The sequence below is a fragment of the Alligator sinensis genome, unplaced genomic scaffold (assembly GCF_000455745.1).
Source record: "Alligator sinensis unplaced genomic scaffold, ASM45574v1 scaffold129_1, whole genome shotgun sequence".
Lineage (NCBI taxonomy): Eukaryota > Metazoa > Chordata > Crocodylia > Alligatoridae > Alligator > Alligator sinensis.
The window spans coordinates 782876-800438 of record NW_005842303.1 but is presented as its reverse complement, the minus strand read 5'-3'; the positions used below and the strand labels follow the sequence as shown (position 1 = coordinate 800438).

General features: G+C 39.3%; 1 protein-coding gene across 1 annotated transcript in view; it reads left to right on the top strand.

Moving 5' to 3' along the window:
• Window positions 1–17563, top strand: part of ZNF407 (zinc finger protein 407) — a 476517-nt gene that overhangs the window by 313560 nt on the left and 145394 nt on the right. Inside the window, 1 exon segment of the mRNA XM_006028300.2 lies at window positions 3394–3514. Coding sequence (XP_006028362.1) covers window positions 3394–3514 — 121 coding nt within the window.

The window sequence follows — 17563 nt, the reverse complement described above, 5'->3', positions numbered from 1 at the left end:
TGGGGATTTTTTTTAATAAGGCTGGAGGTAAGGGAGAAGGAAGAATTTTCTTTTAATAAGCTGGGAAGCGTTTATGATTATTTTGACCTCCAAATATGTAGATTTTACTGTCCTTTCACCTTAGAACTTTGAAGCTGTACTATTTTACTTATGAATCAGTCAGTCCATGCCGCTGTCTCTGAAAAGACCCTCTGTTCTTGATATGGCTTCTGTGTTTTGTTCTCTGGACCTTTTAACAATGGCTTGATATTAAAGGGAGGTTGTTAGCTGTGTTAGTCTGAAGTCAGGCAAAAAGCAGCGTAAATGTGTACCTTATAGACTAACTAAATCAGAGGTGCATAAGCGTTGTAGATTACCCTGCCTTCTGCTTGATATTAAAGTAAGCTGAATCACATGTGGTAGGTATTCATTGAGAGGAATAGTTTGGGTGGCAGCAGTAGTCCTTTTTTGTTTGCACATGGCATGGTTTCCTTCTTGTCTGCATGTTCCTTTTGTCTGGAATGTTTGGAGACATTCATAGCTCAGCTTACCAAGTAAACCTGAATGTTTTCCTATTGGCTTGGTCACTTTTCCATACATAAATATTTGCCACCCTTATCATAGCTCGTAAGAATGGTAGGCAGTCATTTTCTGCAGTTTAGTTGACCTGTTGTTGTGTGGTGCTGCCATGATGTATTTTCTGTCAGGTGAAATTTACACATACTCCACTTGACAGGAACAGTTAGACACAAGGATTTCCTAAGGAGAAACTTCCTCATGCAGTGGGTGAGGATTATCATTTTTCTTTTGGTCATGATGGAATTTCCAAACTCTTCTCGTTAGAGTGGAACCTGCCTAATCCGTCAGCCTCACTGGCCTGCCCCAGTGGAACAGGAGAACTTTGCTAATATGTGCTCCAGTGAACTGCAAACTTGAAAATCTTTCAGTGCAGGTTTGCATGTTTCCACTTCCCAAGATGCAGGTTAGCAAGGCTCTGACTCCTATTAAATGTAAAGTGCTAAAATAAACAAACAGTCAGGTAACTATCAATAAAAGTATTTGCAGCATCCAACTTGGGCTTCACATATTCCTATCGTCTTTAATGCATATGGCAGAGCAAACCAGGAGATGGCATAGAAATTTTCAGTTCAAGAGCAGGTTATCCAAATGTAGCTGGGGAGTGTGTGGCATCCCAGAGAGTTTAATCAGAAATGAAGTCTTGTCAGTCAAGCACCTGGAAGAATCGGCTGCCTCAGAGAAGAGGAGATTGAGTGTCTGACAGGAAAATCCCATTTAGGGCAGGAAGGGTGTACTTGCCAACAGTTGCAATTTGTCCACTACAAGAATTTCTTCATTGTGTCCAGCCTCTCACTCCTCCTTGTCATGGGCAACAGGGTATGAAAAACAGTTGCTGAAATTCTCTCCAACAGCTACTAGAAACAGTTGCTTCAATATTTGATGAAGTTCTCAGAGGCTGCCTCTCCTTTCCCTGTCTACTTATCACTGAATCCAATGTTTGCTTGCTATTGCTCCTCTTTTGAGCAGACCTTTTAGGACTGAGAAACCTATGGTTAAGGCTTTTTCTGACACAACAACTTCTTATGATGGACTCCTCAGGATTAACCTAACCTTTCTTTTGGGGAATATTGCCGAGATGGAAGTACCACCTATCAGTAAGGTAGTACCTGATTCTTCCCATTACACTATCCTGTTTCACTTGATTATAACTGCAAAACTTTAACGCTTTCTGCTGAAACATTAGATGCAGGTGTCTGCCTCAAGCTGTCTTTTTTTTTCTTTTTTGAAGTTCAGCCAAAACAATGCATTTTTTTTTCAAAGAATGTATATGGGGAAAAAATACCATTTTGTCTATGTGAAAAATCCTGGCAACTTTTTCTTTAGATGTTTCCAGTGACCCCATGCTTCACAGTGTAGTAGGCACTTGATAGCTAGCAGGTAGTGGACTTCTGCTGAAGTGCCTTTTGCTGTCCATGTGAACATTTGTCCAGATCTGATCAAATTATAAGCATTTGAAAACTGAAGTTTGCATGTGGTCCTTAGAGATTTCAACACGTAACTTCCCTGAAGTTTCTGTCTGCACTGGCCAGGATGGGCAGGATTTACCCAGAAATTGCCGGAGTGGCCTGTTGCAGGCTGTAGTGTGTCCAAGTTGAAGCACATGAACTGAAAATTGGGAGCCTGTTTCTCCTGTACACTTAGTAATCCCCCTGCTAAGTTCAGGCAGTGGAGGGAGAAACTGCTTGATTCAAATGCAGAGATGAAAGAAGCTTCACGTGCAGAGGACTGGGGCTCATACAGAGTAGAGGGAAACTAAGTGCATGTGTTGGGGGGTGGGGGTCAGGAGTCTGAACTGGGTGTATTTGGTGGGGGCTGTGACTAGATGGGTACTGAAAAGACTGAGGCTGAGTACAGATGTTCATTTCTACCAGAAGAAATGTCTTCCATTATAAAAATAGCCTGGGAGCTGGACTGTATCGGCAGTGCAAGGTCTCCAGCCAAGGGGCAGTTACGGAAGCCCATTAATTGGCAGCCTGTCCTTTCCCCTGCCTGGGAAGGGGACAGGCTGTCAAGTGGCAGTTGGCAGCTGCTGAAAAGCAGCAGCTGTCCCTGAGAGCTGAAGGAGAATTCCTCTACCATCCCACTAGTCAGCTGATTAGCAGGAAGGGGAGAATAGGAGAAGGATAGCTTCACAGGGGAATAGCTCTATTCCTTGTACTCCTCCAGGCTGACCTGGACTAAGAGTAGGACTGATAACTAAAATAACATCATGCATTCTTGTCCTGGTTGTGACCCTGACTCCACCATTGATTGACTTAACTTTTCTATAGAGTTGTTCCAATAAAGGAAATTACCAGCTAAATCCTGCTTTTATCATATACCCTGGACCATCATGGCTGCAAAAATAGTGTAACATTAACCTTAATTATTCTGTCTATAAATTGAGGCTGATAATACTTAACTATTTCCTGGGTCCCCTCTGTTTCCCCATCCCCAGTTATCCCATTTTATCCTGCTGGACACTGTACTAATGAGTCTGTAATAAGAAAGAAGCACTATATTAACTCCCTGCTTAGTAGCGCACTTTCAAGTAAAGAGGAAGAAGTGCTTTGCATCTGTGCATAGTTCTGTATACCCATCACCCTTCTGGGCAGGCTGCTCCAATACCCTACAAGGAAGCAGCCTGCTGATAAGGTAGGTAATATAATGAGAGTTAGCATAGAAACATTGTATTATTAAGATAAGCTCATTGTATTAGGAACTGCAGGTGGCATTTGCTCATGTGATGCATATGGACTAAAAGTCTAACTCAGGGAATTTGCCAAAAGTCTGGGCTTACCTTCCTTGTCTGTTGATTAAAATTAACAATGCCAATCTTTTCTTATCATCTTCCAGGGGAGAAACCATTCAAATGTGATGAGTGTAACTTTGCTTCTACAACACAGTCACATCTGACACGACATAAGCGTGTCCATACTGGAGAAAAGCCTTACAGATGTCCCTGGTGTGACTACAGGTAATGAGACATTAACAATAATGTGACAAGAGAAGGGTTAAGGTACTCTGATGAGGTTAATTTGAAGTCACCAGTAAAAATATATTGCCATTAAAACACCATCAGTGCAGCAGTAATTGCATATTAAATTAGGAGTTAAATTTAAAATCTGAATCTCAGTATTTAGGTATTACTTTATAAAGAAAAAACAAATGATGGGAAACCTTTTAATGATAACAGTATAATGCTAATGCTGAGTGTTTGTTTCACAGCTGCTCTGGTGTCTGTTAGAATTCTCCATGGTGAGAATACTTATCTGCATTGCCATTTCAAATCAGCTGCAGTTTTGAAATTTTTCTCGGTTGAGTTGCAGCTATTCCAGCAAGAAAGAAAAAGTCCCTACAAAAGGCTTAGCAGCCTCAATACCCATCAAACACTTAATAGAAGTGGAAGCAACTGGAGTTAGTTAACGCATTGCTGAGTCTGGGGTTTCTGCTACAGTTTTTCCTTCTGCTTGCCAGCCTACTATATTAAGTGAGGGCACTATGATGGGCAAAGTCTCATGAGATGCATCAAAAGCCATCTTATTTTGGCAGTGTCATGGCTACATCATTGCTTAGGAAAATAGAAAGTTAAGATATGTTCATGCCTTATGTTCATTATAACATTCAGTATTAAATGATCATATAGCAAATTCATTGCAATAGATCATTTTTATGCCACCTGGAATATATTCAGCATGTTATAGTTCACAGTACTACATGCTGTGTACTGCTTTGTATCTGCCACAGCAGAGACTATAGGCAGAATCATTCCAATATGACTTTACAAGAATTAACTTCCAAAAATTAAAAAAAATCAGTAGTCCATTTGAAAAATAGTATGTAATTAAAAATTCTTAAAGTGCATGTACCAAGCAGGGGGAAGGCAAGCATGCCAGTACACTATTTATTAATTAATTAATTTTTTTTTACTTTGGTGAGCTGACCATGTTCCTTATTTAAAACTAATATTGAATGGAATGTCTGCAACTGAAAAGGGCAAAAAATACAAACTTGAAGCTAGGCACTACTAAAACATTTTTTTTACATGTTAGATGTGATAGATGGAAGGAAACTCCAGACCTGTTAGGGAATTGCACAGTTTCTACTCTAAGCTAGTAAACAGACATTCACTTTTGATTCCTGCAGTGGCCCAGGCAGGAAGCCAGGGAGTGCTAAAGCATGCTTCCCTGTCAGCTGGAGCAGACAGCTTGGGCCAAGGCTACTCTACCCACCCTTGAGGTGAGGGAGGGGAGGTGCAAAACATCCTGGGATGTTTGGGAGACTGTGAATCTGGAAGTGATCTGGGACAAAAGTTCAAAGAACTGATTTAATCTAAATCAGTTAAGTCTGATACTACATCCATCCAGGTTGATCGTAAACTGGTTCTGGCAATTTTGAAAGCAGTTTATGTGCACTGAACTTCTGTTGCTTTACAGATTTGAACTGGTTTCTGGTCACTTATATTGGTTTACATGTAATTTCTGTCCCTAGCCTAAAAGGTGCAAAATGAGAGCACCTTGAAGTAGCAGATGTCTTTCCTTTGACTTCATTAGGCTTTGGATCAGGTTAGGAGTGGAGCAGGGTTTTATGATGAGTTCAGTGTCTCTGAATGTTGACCTTAAAGCATGTGCGTTGCAGAAGGTGATGGTGGAATGAATATGGCAAAGCACTTAATGAAGGGAGGAAAGTCCCCCTTTCCAGTGTCCGTGACAAGGGACATAGACTAGCAGTCCTTGCATTGGTCCCTACTCAAAGGAATAACCTCAATAGATCCAGTTAGGGGATGTGGGAAAGGTTATGATTATCTGAAGAGATTCATTTGAAGTCACCAGTAAATAGGAATGCTGCTTACTGATCACAGTAGTAAAAATTGATCAGCTAGAGTCCACAGTAGACAAAGTGGATGGCCCTTATGGAGACTTGCCGTTTTCTTTTCCCACTACAGAACATGCAGACTTTAAATAATTGTATCTTATAATATGTACAGTGAACAAGGCACAGCTGCTGGCCATAATTTTTCCCAAGGACAATTTCCAGCGTAAGGTAGAAGTCCCATGACACTTCATACTTCTATTAAGATTCTAATATATTTATAGTTTCTTTTTCTTTTTTAAGAGAAGAAACAAAGGAAGAAAAATAACCTCTCATCCAAAATACCCTCTGGTCGTCTCCATTCCCCCTTCTTATTTGGGAATGCTTTGTCCATTGACAGTAACATATCAGTCACTCTCATGGACCAAGGGTGACCTACTCTTCGTTCCTGTGATGGGTGTACTCCTTTACGTAGAAGCTTATGCTGCTTGAGTCTAACAGGAAGTTCCTTCTGAGCTGTGAGAGGTAGCTGGCATAGATGCAGGGATTTAGAGTTGTTGCTGCCATTGAGAGAGGCAGAGAGGCACCCTGCAAGGCTGCTGGGGAGCCAGGAGTGGGTTTGCTGTGCTTCAGAGCACAACAGCCTTACATCTGCCTGCCAGCTTCCATAGTCCTGGGATATTAGCCAAGCCTGTTGGCAGTTATGTTTTCTACACTCCATCCACCTCTCTCCCTCCCTCCCTTCCTGTCTCTCTCTCTCCCACTCCCTCCCCACTCTCTCTTTTAAAGTGGCTAACATATTGCCCTCCTCTTAATTCCCCCATTCTCCTCTCTTTTCAGGAAATGGTATTGGTGACTCAGCAGGTGGTGCTCTTCACACTGATTCAATAGTAAACCAAAGCCTCAGGATGCACTATTCTGCTGTAGGTGTCTCATACATGGGACATAAAATCAAGGCATTAACTATTTGTAGGCATTAGAAAACACTTTTTGCAGTAGTAAAAATATCAACCATTTTGTATGCTGGTTAAACCCTTACTGAGGTAATTATATCCTGCTATTCTATTGTTAGCTCACCCAAACATGTACTTCAATGGTTGTTGGACTCCTTAGATATTGCTGAGTGGTAACTCTTAACAAGTGCAAACTGTCTAAATGATGATCATTTTAGCTCCAATGGGATAGATTTTCTTCACTTGGTGTGTGGAAATATAGAATAGTGTTGCAGTTTTAATACCTGTATGCATTCCAGATAGTAGTTTTGGACATTTTTTGGATGAAAGGACATTTAACTGTGTCTCAATAGAATATATTTTACATCTTTCTCTGATCAATTCATTAGTTTTCTGGTGTCTCTTAGAAATCAAAACTTAAAGCGTTTTGCTGCTTTGGGATGATATCATTATTATTCAGTATATAAGAATACTTGCCAGTGAACGAAAGGCTAGTTAACCTTGACTAGGAGTGTAAGAACAAATGCTAATAAAAGAAACAAATCTGAATTTAGAAACTGTTGTTATTAGAATGTGGAATATTTTTGTAACTATACAGGCACATATCACTTGTCTTTTTCTCTTAGCAGCAAAAACTAAAGTGGAATAGACTATAAGATACCCAGGGAAAAAGATTGTTTTTGGCTGCATAGAACAGAAAGGAGAAAATATTCTCTATAACTCAGTCAGCAAGGGAAATTCCTTTTTTAACCAGCGAAGACTTGAAGGGCTGTGGTTTGCCCAAGTGAATGCTAACTACTTCAGACATTTATCACACAAATTATATAATTCTTAATATAATATGTAGTCTCCAGAAGAAAACAAATGTAAAATTTCATCATATTTATCATATTGGTTTGTTTATATAACCTAAGTTTATGATTATAGTTAAAAAATTGTGCAAATATGCTATCTTAGATTTTTAGTCATTTGCATTTTGACCTTGTGATATTTACTTTTATTCCTCCAAATCTATTGCATATAAATTACATTACCTGAATGACAAATAAATGATCTTCTAATTTTCAATATCTGACAATAGTGTTCAAGTTCTACCAGCAATGATAATTATTTATGAAATAAGGAAAAACCTTAAAAATGAGCAATTCTCATATGGATTTTTTCATAAAAGTGGATAATTGGTATTTTCAGCCTCTGTGTGTGTGTGTGTGTGTGTGTGTGTGTGTATATTTCAATTTTGTCCTATTAATTTAGCTGATGACACTTCACTCTATTTAAATATAAAAATATATGCTTTTCCCCTGCGTTTACTATCTAAAATCACAATATGTCCCTCCATTATTAAATCAATGCACTTCATCATACAAAAAAATTTATTCACTCTTAATTAATGTTCACCACAATTTTATAGTACAGAATTGGTCTCATAGGGCCCTCTTCCACCATTACTTATGCAATGCTTATCTAAGATTTCTATGTCACTTAAGAGAGATGTGTTATGTGGCTAATCTTTTTAAATTGCATGAAATTGGTGTTCTACTGACAAAAATATTGTTTGCATTTCATAATGGGTACAGTAACAAGTAAGAAGTCGTATAACTTGCTGAAACTGGACTAGGTCTATGAAATTTAAGTAATAAAACCGTTAAAATTATATTCCAAGGCCAGAGTTTTCAAACCTGGTTCCTAAAGTAAGGGTTCATATTTAGGCACCTAAGCATTAATAACCAGATTTACAAAAGTATTGAGCTCCTTTTAATTTCCAGTGAAATCAGTGGGACATGCAGGTACTCGAAATCTTTTGGTGCTCGGAAGTTGCTTTCACATTAATTGAAATGTACATGTAGGAGCCTAATTTTCATCAAGCAGATTTCATATTGTAAACCTGAGTCCCAGTAGAACCTATTGTTTCATATACCTATCATTATTAGTCAAATAACAGTATATACCCACTATACAAAGAATGTACATCTTAATGCAAAAGAGACGCAGGTTAATAAGTTTTAAGATTATTTGAGGCACAGGCCTGCTTTTCTAGCACACCAAAATCTCCCAGTGAAATCCATTGGAGTTTTGGGGACATGAACAGAAGATCAGACTTGTAATATGTAAACCACACATCTCTGTAATTTACTGTGACCGTGAGATATCAGGACAGGTATAATAACTTACTATAAGTCACCGGTGTTCTTAAATTAAAGAGAAAGACACTTGCTCCTGCGAAACACCACTGCACAGTTTACAGTTCACTCTTCATTTACACAGAGTACCCAGGAAAAAAATGGAAGGCAACATCCACAGGGTTGATAATGTTTTATGGTAATAGATAAGAGACTATACAAGCTTTATAAAATAAACAGCCAAGCCAGCAAAACAGCATTAATTTCATAAATGCACCTTTCCCTAAAATATATCACTCATGAATGATGTCTTACCGGACTAAGGATAAATAGTATGCATTTTTAATATAATTATGTAAACTAAAATAAATATTTTACATTTATTATGCATAATAAAATAATTAGACAACACTCTACAAGGGATTATGGCATCTGAAATTCCAACTGCAGAAGGATTCATTGCATAGTTTCAGCAGCAACAGCATCCTGAGTTAAGGGGAGTGCCTCCACAGGGGCTACTTTTCTTTTTTTGGACAGCTTCCCTAGGGAATTCCTATTTCCTTTTGACTTATGGTGTATGTTCATAGATTGTAAAATAAGGACCAGTTCATAATTTGCCTGAGGTCATTGCACCTAAGTCATAAGAATGTATAAAGTAAGTGTTTTCCCTTTACATATGCTATAGCAGTTTTTAATAACCTTTCAATTGTCTTGGTACGATTACGTCAGCATTTGTAGTATTCCCTAGCTATACCAAGAATAGCTAGGAAATATTGTAACTGCTGAGGTAACAGTATTCAGTTACTTAAGGCCAAAATGCAAACTTTGCAAGGGCGACCCCAATATGAAATGATGAAATAGAGTTTTTCATTAAAATTCAGCATTTACATACTCTTAGTACACAGTGATATTTCAGATGCCATACTATTTCCATATACTTACAGTAAGAAATATCTTTGGATGATATCACAGTGCAACCGTAAGTTGATGTTGACTTTAAATGGGCAACATTATACATATTAGACAGAACCACATATTTCCATATCAGAAGAGCAGAGTAGGACAAAGAGGACATATACTTTGTGTTATTGAGCTGTGGTTAAGGGTAATAGACCAATTCTGGCCTTCAGCAAGGTACTGAGCGCCTTCAACTCCTGTTCAAGTCAACAGGAGATGTTGAGGGCGCACAGCAGCTTTCAGGAATAGGCCCATAAACAGAAGATGAGAGTGGAAGCTTTAGAGGCATATTGTGCTAGTATGTGCAGGGACAGGCAGGCATTGGCATCTCAGAACATTATTTTGCCATTAGTGTTTAATAAATATTTAGATGAAGTGCTTGGTCACATTTATTTTAATCCATAGCCTCATGGTACCATGTAAGTCATTCTAATGAACGCATAGATAGCATATACAATAATTGTTAACCTGCTTTTATATTATATATTTTAATGCTTAATAAAGATTTTTTTTCTAATTATCTAAATTAAACCTTATATTTTATGTGGTTGACTTAGCGGGGAAAAAACGTTAAAGATGACATGGCCAACTGCTGATAAACTAGCTGATCGCCTTGCTGATCAGCCTAACTGATAGACTTGACTTCAGAAGTATTTTCTAGAGTCTAGAAGCTGGTGCAATCTGAGGGCATTAAAAAAATAATGCAGTCAGTCTCAGGCTAGCTGCATTGGTTGTGAGACGTACTCTGCTGGCAAATCTCCAGTTGCATTGGTGGCAGCCTACAAAGGAGCTTAATTCCTTCCCTCTAAATTCTCCCTGTTCTCTTGGCCAGGGGCAAATGTCACTACGGTGAGTGGGTTGAAAAAGCAACTGTACTGATTAGAAAATATGATTATCCCTTAAAACGTAAATATAGAATTGAGGACTGTGTGTTTCTTTATGAAGTTGCTCTATCTGTCGGAAGTGTTTATGCAATGTATATTAGTATAGCTACTGTGACAAGTTTAGTTCTTTTCCTTATTTTTACTGACTATCCTAGTACATTCTTGCATTATATTCATTCATATACACTAATGCAAATTTCACATTTGTTCTAATGAATAAGCAAATTGCATCATTCACTATGAATTAGGCTTAAGCATCACGCGTATTAAAAATTACTGAATGCTGGATTCTTGATTTATTTTTTTCTTTTTGTGCCTTTTTCTTAGTTTCCAGCTTTTTCTTTGAAACTGCAAGGACTAGAATTTTGCTTTTAATTGTAATGAAAGCTGAGGTTTTCATGCAGTTACCTGACTTAAGGAGCTGGGATTTATATTTAAAGTCCAGAATCTACTTTAAATTACCCAGGTACAGCCCATTGACTTCAGTGTCACTAAGAGCAGAATTTAGGTGCAACTCTTAGAAATTCCTGTGTAGTTAGATCCCTACCAGCATTTTGTCTTGTGTCTGCTGTGCTCTGCTTTCCCCACTCAGCCATTCCCAGGCCCCTGAATTATTTACCCAAAGCTGGCTCCCCAGTGCCACCTAACCATGGGAGTAATCTCTAAACCAGTAGTTCCCAACATTTTTATACTCAAGGTACCCTTCCACAACATTTCTGAATTTAGTGGCATCACATTTAAAAAGCTAATTTCACTCTCTTTTATTTTTAGCTACAACAAATAATAGAGTAATTCTTCTGTTGCAAAATACTTGGAATGACTGCAACACGTCAGAATATTTTTGACGCTCTGACTTTTATTTTGTGAATGTATAGGTTCTTGCACACCTAACTCTGCTAATATTGCACAAGGCTCTTAAAAGTATCTTATGGCATCCCAAAGTGCTATGGCACACTGGTTGACACTCACTGCTCTGAACTCATATTTCTTTTGCAGCCTGCTCCCTATTGCTCTCAAGTACATTTGAATCTTTGCTCAGTCCAAAAAAACAAAGTTTTGATGTTCACCAAATTGGAACAAGTTGGTCCCATGTAGTGGAATGAAAGATTTTAAGGTAGTTTTCCACTTGCACTAGATTTGATCTTCATCCAACTCAGATTTGTTTCTCTCCACCACACATCATTATCATTATATTTTCTCTGTTGCATACAGCTTAGTTTATAGTCAATGTAGCACAAACAGTCCTTTCAGGCTCTTTATATCAGTAACCTTCAGTAGACTATTTAGAAATCTTTTCATTTAATAAAAAGTAAATATAAATGTCATTCCATTTTCAAAATCAGTAATAAAGTTGTGGTCTTAAAAATAGTGTTTTAGCAAAACCTCTTGATATATTCTGTGGATCTTTCTATATTTCCATGAAAATTACAATTTATTTTTTAAAAATCGTTTGATATCTACAAGTAAACTCTGTTGTTTGTTGAAATAATTGAAGCAGAAAATAAGTAATTAGGATCATTGATTAATTAACACCACTTTGAAAAAAAAAGTGACCATACATCTCTTTTCTACTGACTCTTAAAGTAGAATCAAAATAAACATGTTTATTTAGTTTATTATTCCTTAGTCCCAAATCCAGTCATTATAGAAGGACCAAACCTATCTTTGGGGATGGTCATTCTACAAGGAATTACAATGGACAGTCCCTTGAGTGGTAGTTAGCAATCACTGTATATATTATGGTAGAACGGCAAGCCTTAGAGATGAAATTAATAGAAAATAGTTTTGACAATAGTCTGTTGCATTATGTCTTATTCTCCAGGCACTAGAGCTATTATCATGTAATAAAGTTTGTGTGTTTGACTGTGTATAAACCAGCATTTTTTCATTTGTACTATTACATCTATTACACAAAAACTGCATTTAAAGAACTTTATTATGTTTGCAAAGTTATGGAGTCAGAAGATTAGAAGTTCCAGAATTAAAATTTCTAGTGGAATCTTAACCTGACTTCCTTATGTACATGAGTTATAGTATGATCTTTAATTCTATGATCGCATACTCTTCTTTACAGAACCACATTATCACCTTGTACAAATGCACATAGATTCATTTACTTCAGTAGGATGACTGTGCCAGGTAGCCTCAGCCAAGTCTGTAGTACTTTTGTAATTGTAAATTTAATTTTTTTGAAAGACCACAGAAAGTCACCTTTGATTTAAGCCCTGTGTGTGTAACTTAAGAGGGGAAAACAAACCACTTCAGTAACAGTTCCAGAAAGATGGAGGGGAATATTAACCCCTTAAAAATAAAAAATATATAAACATGGAAGATAAAGAACTACAGGAAAAGAAGTGCTGGGGAAGGGTTTTTTCTCTCTAACAAATAGAAGAGTAGTAGCTAGTTATCTGAGTTTTTCTGTTCAGTTTTATGGGGCAAGGTTTCTGCCAGTATACAGCAAAACCGATTGGGAATATCCTCAGAAAACATGATTTCATTAGAAAATGACATTTTGTAGAAACCATTGTCTCTCATTGTGCCCCCAAAATAAAAACTTAAAAAAAAAGAAATTACTTTTTCTGGAAGATTTCAAACAACTACTCATTGCTACTCTGGCCACTTCTGGGATCCTCTTGCCATAACCATGTTTACTTGAAGATGGCTTTGAGGCTTTTTGCTTTCAATTCTTTAGCTGTTCAAATGGGAAGGGACATCATTTTTTCTCCCATCTAGATACCAACAGAGGTGTTGACAAAACTGTGGAGCACTTCCGTAAACCCCTGTTTATCATGGAGCCTACAGATTCCATTCAAGTAATATGGTTATTACTCAGAACTGGGACATTTGATCAGACTATACATCTTGGACCATGAAATCAATGTAGTCTATGTCACTTTTTAGGTCAGTGATTCTCAAGCAGGTTGTCATGACATTTTGGGGTGCTTTGAGATCCTTTCAAAGTTTTCACTGGATATTCACTGTTTTTATATTATTAAAAATGTTCTGATCTGTTATGGTTTTTCAGAGTTCCATGCGAAAGAAGAACTGCTGTATTATTTTTCTATAGTCAAAAAACAAGAGAAAACAAAGAGCTGGCATTTTCCAAGGGGTGTCTCAAGTCTAACAAGGTCTAAAAAGCTTGAGTCTAAAAAGATTGAGAAACATCATTTTAGGTCTTTTAATTTTTGGTTGGCTTTCATTGTTGAACAAGAAACTTTAAAAGAGTTGTTTTCATTGGAATTTTTTTTTTAAGGCAGGAAAACTCCAAAGAACCCCAAATTTATTCCAGAACCTTAGTTTTGATACAAAAATATCCAAGAGCGTTACTTTAATTTGCACTTCAGATATTATGAGAACCTTAACATGCAGGCTAGGTAGAGGCAGTCAAAAAGCTTGAGGCTGAATCATTTCAATCTAGGCAACTTCCTCTAAGCTGTGTAGGTTGAACCGATAACCAATTGAACTGACATTCAGTTTTCAATTGGGAAAGGCAAGGGCAGGTCTGCTCTAACCCAGGCAAGTAGGCAGGGGGCCACTAGAGCACATCTCTGAGCCTGCTGGCCATTGCCAGGCCAGGCAAGTGTGCCCAAACCCTTGCTGTCCCCTCGACAGGGAGTTAAGAAGCCCCCTGTCTGAGTGCTGGCCCACCTTGGGGAGCTTCCCCCTCAGGAGGTTTCCCCCAGCCTGGGTTCCCCAGCCCAAGCAGCCCTTGGGATGCTGAGGGCAATCCCCCCTACCCTCACCTTCGCAGTTTCTAATTGCTTCAGCGGCTGCTGCAGGAGGGAGGGAGAAGTCTTCTAATCCAGATACCTGCCCATGCAACCCAGCATAGGGGCACTATGGAGTCCTCTCCTTGCAGGGCTTCTCCCTACCTCAGCCCAGCATCCCCCAGCCCTGGACAGTCCCAGGGAGCTGAAGGGACTTCTTCCCCTCCCCAGCCCCTTGCATTAACTGATGGGAGTCTTAGGGATAGCCCAGGGAGAGGAAAGACATTCTCCTGCTCCTCTGCAGCTGGTTTTGCCTTAACTGCTGCAAGTCTGAGGCAAAACTAATGCAAGGGAACAAAGGAATTTCCTTGCATTCTCTGACCTATCCATGAGACTCATAGCAGCTAGGGCAGGGTGTTGGAGAGGGGAAGAATTGCCTTCAGCTCCCTAGGGCCGCTCAGGGCTGGGTGACCCTAGAGCTCCCCAGTGCCCCAATGTTGGTCTGCATGGGCAGGCACCCAGCCCAGAGGTCTGCTTCTCCCTCCCTCCTGTGGTAGCCACTGGAGCAATCAGCCGAATTGAATCAGAGACCAAAGCTTCACACACCCCTAGTGTTTAGCAATTTTGAATGAGGAGTATTACTAAATCTACAATGTTGACTTTATCTTTTGTTATTCTCATTTTCTTTTGCAGTAACCTCTAAAGGCCTGGACCAGGAATTGGTGTCTCATACTAGAAAGAGATACCAGATTCTCAAAAACTATTTTACCTGTCACATTGGGCCACATTTTCTCATGTAAAAATGATTCCTGTTGGTATTTTGTGTAGCTGCAAGCAATGAGCAGTCTTTAGGGCCATGAACGACTCTTGTCCCCGGCAGCTGCGGGGGCATGGCAGCACTGGCGGTGGGAGCGTGGCAGCCGCAACCGGTGAGCTCCCGCAGATGCCGCTGGCGGTGTTGGCGGCAGGGGTAGTGAGTGGCGACCGCCCACAGGCACCGCCAACAGTGTCAGCAGCACCTTTTCGTAGGGGGTGCACGTGCACCCTCTATGTCGCCAATGCTTTAGGCCAAAAAAAAAAAAAGAAAAGAAAAATCTTTCTTTTGTGGCCTCTTTTTTGTGTAGTTTTTGAGAAAACTATAGTCTGCTCTGATTAAAGTAACTGATACTGGTTTTCTGACTTTCTCCTTCCTGAGCTGGGGTCACCCTAATGTCAAAGATTGTTGGTTCTTAGGCCCCCTCTGTATGTTACATTTGAGGCATGATTAACTGTGACCCAGTTACACTTTCAACCAATTAACGACATAATAAAACAAGCAATAAGCTACAAAGTTATTCCACAAAAAAATGTGGAATAACTTTGTAGCTCATTCTAATCACATCATTAATTGAACGTATGGCCAAGTGCTCCCCTGTGGCTAGGAACCCAGTCAACTGAAGGCCTCCCAGTCACAGTGGTACACCGTCAACTGTCAGCCCTGTAGCTGACAAGGCTTACAATGGTGGTCGATTCCATCGTTCCTTACTGCTGGTGCAGGGGGAGCCTGAGATCACAATTCTGGGTTCCCCTTGTGCCAGTCCCATCATCTGCAAACCCCACAGTTGATGGGACTCAGCAGGGCTGCATTCCCCACACTGCCCCCACTGAAAGCTGTGACATGGCAGGAGGTGCTACTGTGTGGATTGCACATTAGATCTCATTGCACCTTTACCTGTGTGTAAAGGGGCACTAAGTAGAGAAATGTGATGTGGAGGAAATAAGGGGTATATTTGCATAAGCTCTGTCCTCCCATTGTCCGCAGGCTGTCCTGTTCAGTGTTATAATTCAGTGTTATTTGTATTACAGGGGTTTGTCAGCTTCCCATTTTGGCAGATATTGTAAAAACACAGAACACAGAAGCAATCAGTGTACAATCTTAGGCTGCTTTCAGATGTAACCCCCCCCCCCCCCGCAAAACCTGGTGCTTTACTTTAAATTGCGCAGGGGCAGCGCTGAGCCCAGCCCGTGCCCAAAAGAGGCATCACATTAGTTGAACCCAGCTCACCCAACAGCTGTATAGATCAGGCTCCTTAGCAGGGCTTTAATGATACTTTAATAGCTGATTGAAACAGCTATTAGATACAAGCACCATTGAAGCCCCACTGAAGCGCCCATCTATAGAGACCCTGCAGCGCTGAGGTGAAATAACGTGCTGCTGCTTCAGGTAAAGTGGGAGGTTTTTGGTTGTTTGGTTTTTTTCCCCCACTTCTGCCAGCAGCCTAAATAACTTTATTGCTTAGTAAGTCAACCTTGCCAACACACAGAGGCAGCACACAGCTGGACTCCTTAGCCTTGCTCGGTGCATTTAAAACTGAAAAGGGACCATAAGAATTGTTTGAGACTTCTCAAGAATCTTTTTACATAGTTACAATGGTCACCATTAAAATCTTCAATTTTGCCTTTGCCAGTGGATAATATCACTGTGGTATTATCACTGTTCCCTATAGGGAATACCCCTGCAAGTGTTACTTACAAAGACTTTTGAACATGTTTTAATGGCAGCCACTCAACATTTTAGTTTCCAACTTTTTTTCCCCAGCTTAGCAAAAGTTAATTTTGTTAAATTGTTTTGATTAAATCTATGTATTTTATCCGGGGGGGGCGGTTAAATCTTCAAAATTGTATAGTGCAAAGTGTTATATGTAACTGCATTTTTGATTTTGGGGTGGTTGTTTTTTTTGCGAGGGGGGGTTTGTTTTTGTTTTTAAGTTTTCTGTTAACATTGACAAAACATGAGTGCCAAACCATGAATGTAGTCACCACAATTCAGAATATGTTCATAAATCAACAACCTGCAGGCTTGGGTGAGTACCAGTATTTGCTACTGTATGTACGAGAGAAGGGTGTGTTACTGATGGGCTAGCTCCCCACTTCATCTTGTGCCATGTTATAAGGGAAGGAGTGTTTGTGGGAGTGAGGGCGTTGCAGCTTCCACACAACTGTTACTTCTCCCATGTAAGGTGATGGGGTAAAGGCCCTTTTTTTTTTTAACCTTCTCCACATATCCCCCAAACATCTGAGTTGGCATTAAGGAAGGAGAATAAGTTGCTACCTTTTGTACCGTAAATAGCAGGCAGCTGCCTTCCTGGAGTACAGTGATCTGAGAAACTCAAAATCATAATTTGTTCCCTCATCTGTACCAGCCGTAGCATAGTACATGCCACCCCTTACTCAAGGCAGATTGGTAAGTCACCGTCTAGCACTTATTTTTTCTTTTCCTTCTTCCTGAACATAAAAGAACAGCTTGTCTCAGGTATTATTTTATTGTGCTGTACACTAACGGAAGATCTTTCTTTTTTTAAATAGTGTTTAACATCACTTCCAATACTCTTCAGAAGTACTATCTTTTTATATTTTAACAGTGACATTACTTAAAAATACATGGCTAGAAACCTGTGTAGTTTATAATACTATAAAACTTCTTGTGTTATAAGCCTATAAATATATCAAGGTCTTCTAGTGACATCATAAAGCACTTGAACATCCTTCTAGTGGTTTATTGTGATATCACCAGAACCCCTTAAAATATAATATTTGTAGCTCTATATCTGTTA